The sequence below is a fragment of the Microtus ochrogaster genome, chromosome 15 (genome assembly GCF_000317375.1).
Source record: "Microtus ochrogaster isolate Prairie Vole_2 chromosome 15, MicOch1.0, whole genome shotgun sequence".
Taxonomy (NCBI): Eukaryota; Metazoa; Chordata; class Mammalia; order Rodentia; family Cricetidae; genus Microtus; species Microtus ochrogaster.
Window position 1 is genome coordinate 12,455,715 of NC_022017.1, and position 7,073 is coordinate 12,462,787.

The 7,073-nt window shown below is 46.2% G+C and overlaps 1 protein-coding gene across 1 annotated transcript in view; it reads right to left on the reverse strand.

Moving 5' to 3' along the window:
• The window catches only part of Rbx1 (ring-box 1), a 10,129-nt gene extending 6,413 nt beyond the window's left edge, over positions 1 to 3,716 (reverse strand). The window contains exons 1-2 of the mRNA XM_005354159.2: positions 3,579 to 3,716; positions 1,705 to 1,783 (exon numbers count right to left, since the gene is read on the reverse strand). Coding sequence (XP_005354216.1) covers positions 1,705 to 1,783; positions 3,579 to 3,656 — 157 coding nt within the window. The 5' untranslated portion in view covers positions 3,657 to 3,716. The remainder of the gene's footprint in view (positions 1 to 1,704; positions 1,784 to 3,578) is intronic.
• Positions 3,717 to 7,073: the final 3,357 nt, after the last annotated feature.

Here is a 7,073-nt window from a genome sequence, read left to right on the forward strand (position 1 = left end):
GTTAGGGTACCACCCAGTGTCTGAGTTGACCTCCTGTTGCCTGCAAGATATCTTCTTCTTCTTCTTCTACAGAACTCTTAGCTACTCCTGTAGCATCATGTCTGCCTGCATGCCACAATGCTCCCTGCCATTATAATAATGGACTGACCCTTTGAAAATGTAAGCAAGTTCCCTCAATTAAATGTTTTCCTTATAAGAGTTGCCATGCTCAGAGCCAGGTGGAGGTGGGTGGAGATGGCGTGTGTCTTTAATACCAGCACTCAGGAGGCAAAGGCTGGCAGATCTCTGTGAGTTTGAGGCCAGTCTGGTCTACAAAATGAGTACTAGTACAGCTATGATTGTTACACAGAGAAACCTTGTCTCAGAAAATAAAACAAAACAAAAACAATCAAAAACAACAGCAAAAACCAGCAAAAAGAATAAGTCAAAGTTTAGAGAAACTGTGAGCCAGCAACAACTACCAGCAAACGGCACATGTGCTTTCCAAGTTGCAGTAATCACGGATGTTTTTTGCTATCCATCTAGAAAATTTTCAGAGCAATTTTATTATATATTAGTTTTGTTTTTCAAGATAAGAGTTTCTCTGTGTATCTTTGGCTATTCTGGAACTCACTTTCATAGACCAGGCTGGCCTTGAACTCACAGAGATCTATCAGCCTGCCTCCTGACTGCTGGGATTAAAGGCTTGAGCCACAATGCCCGGCTTAGATAATATGCTAAAGTAGTAAATAACCACCTGATTAAATGACAGACATAAAGGGGTACTAGAGTCTATCTTGGGAATATCTGAAAGAACTGCCAATAACCTATGTGTGCATGTGTAAATGTGGAGAACGTGGGGGGATACACACACACACGCTGCTTAAATCCACAAATGTAGATAGAACTTGAGATTATGTATGACAGACAGTAAATTTTCTTTATAATTACTTGCTTATTCATTTAATATGTATGCACGTTATGCCTGTACTAGAATATGTCTTGTACCCTTCAGGGCCAGAAGAGGGCATTGAATTTCCTGGAACTGAAGCGATAGAACATGGTAAGTCTCCATGTGATTGCTGGTAATTAAACCTGGGTCCTTTGGAAAAGCAGCCAGTGCTCTTAACCGCTGAACCATCCCTCCAGCCTGTGACTGTAAATCTTACCCAACAAAACCTAGATCAGATTAAAAGTAGCTCAAACTTTAGCCCTGGCTGGCCCAATACTCTTGCCATTGCCTCCCAAATGGTGGGATCACAGGGATACACTTACATACCTACTTTCAAAGGTCATTTTCTTTCACTATTTTTGTCTTGGTGTCTGTAGAAGATGGGAAGAAATGTCAACTCTTCCTACAACTCATTCTGAATAGGAACTTGTTGGCTTTACTATGACTATTTTGAGGGCTGGGTTTGCCTCCAAGACATCACTTTAAAAAACAATTTAACTTTTTATTTGAGATGGCTGATAGAAACTTTGGGCAAATTAGTTTTAACTATTTAACTTAACAGTGAGTTCTAGTATAGCCAGGGCTACACATAAAAACCGTGTCTCAAAAACCAAACCAAAACAACCCATTTCAGACACACCAATGGACGAGATGCACAAGCACCCAAGGGTTCTGATCCTGCTCCACTCGTGAAAAAAAAAATCAGTCACATCACGATGATCACCATTTCTGTAACCTTCTCAACTTCTTCCCATCCTCCCTGAGTTACTTACAAAGATCCATAATGTGGTTCCTGCAGATGGCACAGTTATCAACTACAATATCCCAGGCCCAGAGGGCTACCGCATTCCACTGAGAAGAGAAAAGAGGGGAAATAATGCATTTTCATTGTAATCGATCAGACTCATTAGGATTTCAGGTTTCAGCTCCAGCTACCAACTCCTTGGCCATAGGGATTATCCAAGAAAGAATGTTTTTGGATTATACTATTTGTACTACGTCAGAGGACAACAGCAAACTATATGTATGCTTCTTCATTCACCCAAAGATGGAATATATGAACATGGGATTCTTCAATTTTCTGTCTATAGTGTAAAATAATTTAGCTAGCCAAACCAATGTAAGCAAATTAGAAACACTTTTTTAAACACCTGCTTTAGATTTAATTAAGTACAAACTTATTGTGCAGCTTTCCCTGGCAGCTGTGGAAGGACAGACTTGAAATCGGCAGTTTGGACAGGAGCAGGGAGGTGAACAGGGTAACTAAGATGACTGGATCATAGTGAGGATAATCGTGGGATTAGCTGGACAGTTAGTTACCTTCAGTGTCAGTACACGGAACAAGGTCATCACTTAAATCTAACCAGATTTAATTTCATGGCAAAGTAAAAGCCACTACAATTTTCTTTTCCGATGTTCTCAACTTTTATATGTTCAAACTATTAAGCCTAGAATATTAACTATTAATTCTAGTCAATCTAAACGTAGATCAACCGGCTTCTGCAGTGATACACACATCCTGCCAGAGACCCCTCTCAAGGGCTACTTTGATGTGACTTCCCAACTCTTCACTTCTTTCAAATTCAGCTCTCACAAGTTCAGTAACTTCTACACTACACCATGCCACATCGAGGGGGAGGAAAAACCGATTCTTTTGGTTCTTCTTCAACATGGCTGCTGGCTGTAAAGAGCAGCAATGAGATGCCAAAGAAGGGGGTGGGGTGGAGAGTGTGCTCCGCGACATGTTCCTAAACTACATCTGCCCAACGTCAAGATATTCATTTTGAACAGATTTATGTAATTTTAGATAGGAACCGACACCTTTCTCCCAGACTGCTAAACCATGAAGGAGAAGAGCGTGTAAAAAGACGTTCCACATTTCTACTTTCCTGTTCTCAAGTCATTAATAATAATTAGTACCCCACTTTCCTAAATGCCATAAGTCCTGGGCTTGCTTTTAAAAGAAAGACCACCAAGCGTTTTAGTTACTGATTTTTGTTAGAAAGGCATCCATCCGGGCATTAGAGAAGTATGGGACTGGCAGAAGCTATGTGACAAGCAGCAGACACCTCGGAAGAACCAAGTCTTACACACGAAGACTAGAACTTCAGAGGCTAATGAAGTCCTCCATACAATCGAGGCCCCAAACCAGGTCTCCCGGGAGTCAAAAGACTCAGGGATCCAGGAAGGGGCGGGGCAAGGGCACCGGCCGGGCTTCTCAGAGGCTCCTGTGCGCGGTGCGATCGCACGTTCCCAGCTTTCTCCGCACTGCCCCATCCTCCACCCGCCGCAGTCTCTGAGAGTCTCCATTCCACCCACCCCACCCAGTCCTTCCCCCACCTCTCAGTCACTTTAGTGACAGCTCAAGCGCTTGGCTCCCGCAAGGAAGTGGAGCCCGCGTGTTTCAGTAAGCAGCTCCGCGATTGGTCCCTCAGCTTTCCCAGAGAAACTAATAAGGCCTCAGCTAGTGGGCCACCGTCACGCCGATCAACCCTAAGGCCCGCCCTCCAGCTTCCTTTCGTGGTACCCTGTACCCAGGACCGCCCTGAGCCGAAGCTCTTTCCCCCGCGCCTCGCTCGTCCTCAGGCCTGCCAGCCATATCCGCGCCTCGCTAGTTTCCCTGAGGAAGGTACTGGCGAGACCCAACCTTTTTCACTTCAAAGCGCTTCTTGCCCGCGCCGCTGTTGGTGCCGCTGGGGGTATCCACATCCATCGCTGCCGCCATTTTGAAAACACACTGTGCCTCGCCGGGCCACTGCGCCTGCGCGTCGGCTCACAATTCCCCTCCTGCTCTGCACACTGGGCTCCTCCTCCCGCGTCCCTCCCCTAATTGGCGCGCGCGGGTAGGAGGGGCGGGGCTTGTCGTCACGCCCCTTAAAGGCGCAGGTGGGGCTTCCTCTGGCCCTCAGGTGGGGAGGCGGCTCCGGGAGCTTGAGGCGGGGCCGGGCGGGGCCGAGTGACGGGAGGCGGGGGCGGCCGGTGGGAATGTCCGCGAGCTCTCACGCCGCTCGCCTTCAGCCTGGGCGGCGGCTGCTCACCTCGTTTTTGCCTGGACCTACAGCTGGTCCGTTGCCCCAGCGCTGCCCCCGCCAGGCTGCGGTGGAAGGGGCGTGGGCGGCTCTGTGGATTCCCGAAACTCCACACGCGTCTTCCCCTGGTCGTGGCCGGCTTTGGAGCTAGGCGGTGTGGCTGTGTCCGGGAGGCCTGCGGCCCGGCTTGCCAGGGCCCGGGCCCCGGCTGAGTTCCCAGTCAGTGTGGGAAGTGATTTCGTGAGGAGAGAAGAGGCCCGTGTGTTCTATCTCCAACCTAACAGAGCAGGCATCCTGCAGCTCTGCCTTCTTCCCCTTCTCACGAGGAGGAAGAGATGGAGAACGCTTGGGAGCCTGGGAGATGCCATATTGCCTCTCCTAACCATTCAGCCCTAAGTGGTCCTCCCTTTCTCCCCATTTCCTATCCGAATTTTCCTGCTTGTAGTACAGTTAAGCTAGTTCATCTGTAGTGGCAGAACTTGAATTTGGGTGAGGCATTCTGATAATCGTACACGTCATTTCTATCAAGCGAAACAACATGGACTTTGTGTCATGCTCCCATGTGTAGTCCAGGCCTCCGTGGTTTTATCTCCTACACTAGCAGAGGCATGGCTGGAATACATCACCTTGGATTTTCTCTGTTTTTATTTGTCTGTTAATCCTAGGACTTGGGAGGCCAAAGCAGGAGGCTGTTGTATTCCGGTCCCCACAACATGACAACAAAGAGGTTCATCTGAAATGTCACATATCCTCTTGAAAGAGATATTTACTGGAGGGTAATAGAGTGTGACGCTGATGCCATTGCTGAGCAGAGCAATAAATCCAGAAACAGCATCACAGCTTTAACACAAAGAAAATGTGTGAGAGTCTTGCGGGATGTGTGTGTTTGCCAAGTTCTACCTCCCATGTTAAAGCTGTCATTGATTTATTATGTGTTAACCGACCTTCTATGGGGATGCAGAAATCCATAGTTAATTAAGATATTGAGAACATATTTATCCATCATTCAACAATTATCTTTATGTACCAGGTCTTTTAAATTTTGGGTTCTTATTTATTTATTTATTATGCATACAGTGTTCTGACCTCATGTATGCCTACATATCAAAAGGGGGCAACAGATTTCATCATAGATGGTTGTGAGCCACCATGTGGTTGCTGGGAATTGTACTCAGAACCTCTGGAACAGCAGTCAGTGCTCGTTACTTCTGAGCCTTCTCTCCAGCCTGCCCTGTTTTGTTTTTTTGTTTTTTTTGTTTTTTGTTTTTTGTTTTTCGAGACAGGGTTTCTCTGTGGCTTTGGAGCCTGTCCTGGAACTAGCTCTGTAGACCAGGCTGGTTTCGAACTCACAGAGATCCACCTGCCTCTGCCTCCCGAGTGCTGGGATTAAAGGCTGTGCCGAGATTGAGGTTAGGGGTTTATGTCAGGCAAACACTCTACCAACTGATTTCCTATACCTGTATTTCTTCTTATCTCATTTGTTCTTTTTATTTTATTTATTTGTGTGTGCATGCACTGGGCCAGAGGGGAGATATTCATTTGGTTTTCTGAGACAGGGTCTCTCATTGGCCTTGAAGGCTGGGTGGACTGAGTGGTGAGCCCCAGATTCATTGCAGTTGGTTATGGGGTTTGAACCCATGTTCATGCTTACAAGACAAGCTGGCCTTTTTGATTCAAGGTCTCTCTATGTAGCTCTGGCTGTCCTGGAACTTGCTATGTAATCCAGGCAAGCCTTGAACTCACAAGAAATCTGTGTGTCTCTATTTCTCAAATGCTGGGATTAAAGAAGCCTGAGTCTTGCTATGGAGTTTATATTGATCTGGAATTTTCCTGTTCCACCCTCACATGAAAGGGGATTACAGGCACGCACCAGCACACCCAGCTTTATTTAACTTTTCAATTTGTAATCTTTGTGAAGAATAGATTATAGAAATGTAGGACGGAAGCAGCACTAAGCAGCCAGTCCTTTGCTTCGACAGCACTAGAATGGGATTTGGATGGTTTTAAGGGCTCACTTATTTAGTTAATATTTTTAAGACAGGTTCTCCCTACATAGTCCTTGCTGTCCTGGAATTCTCTTTGTAGACCAGGCTATCCTCAAAATCATAGTGGTCCACCTGCCTCTGCCTCCTAAGTGATGGTTTTAAAGGTGTTTGCCACTATGCACAGTTCTCAGGACTCCTTTAAACTGGAGAAGTCTCGCCAGGTGATGGTTCCAGCAGCGCGTGCCTTTAATCCCAGCACTTGGAAGGCAGAGGAAGAAGTAACTCTGGGAGTTCAAGGCCAGCCTGATCTACTCAGAGCTAGTTCCAGGACAGCTAGGATACAGAGAAACCCTGTCTCGAAAAACCAACCAACCAAACCAAACAAATAACTGTATAAGTCTCATATATCTGGATGTGGTGGTACATGCTTGTCACTTTAGTACTTGGAAGGGAGAGGCAGGAGAATTAGGGGACCAGTGTCATCCGTTACTATACAAAGATTTAGGAAGAGAGGGAAGAGACTGGGTGGTGATGGCATATTTGTTTACTCCCAGTACTCAGGAGGTAGAGACAGGCAGATTTCTGTGTGTTCAAGGCCAGCCTGGTCAACAGAACTGAGTTCCAGGACATCTAGGATTGTTATGTAGAGAAACCTTGTCTTATAAAACAAAACAAAAAAATAGAACTGGGGTTCTAAAGACAGAGCAGAACGATGAACAAATTGAAAACAGTAGCAGGTGGCAGAGTCCTCCTCCCTTTTGGGGAGAGAAAGGAGATAAAAAAAAAGGGATGTCTGCCTACAGTCTGTAAAACCTACTCTGGATTGTAGATGCTGTCACTACAGGGTGCAAAGGTAAGGTGAGGTGAGGTATAGTCAGCACACCCAAAACAGGCTTGGTGTTAGGCAGACACTGATTTCAAATTCTGCCTCCTATGGCAAACACCTATAATCTGGGCATTTAGGAGGTGGAGGCAGAAGGATCTCTTGATTTGAAGCCAGGCTGGTCTACAGAGCAAGTTGCAGGATAGCAAAAGCTACAGAGAGAAACCGTCTTGAAAAACAAATCAAAACAAAAAACAACAGAGCCTAGCCGGGCGATGGTGGCGCACGCCTTTAATCCCAGCACT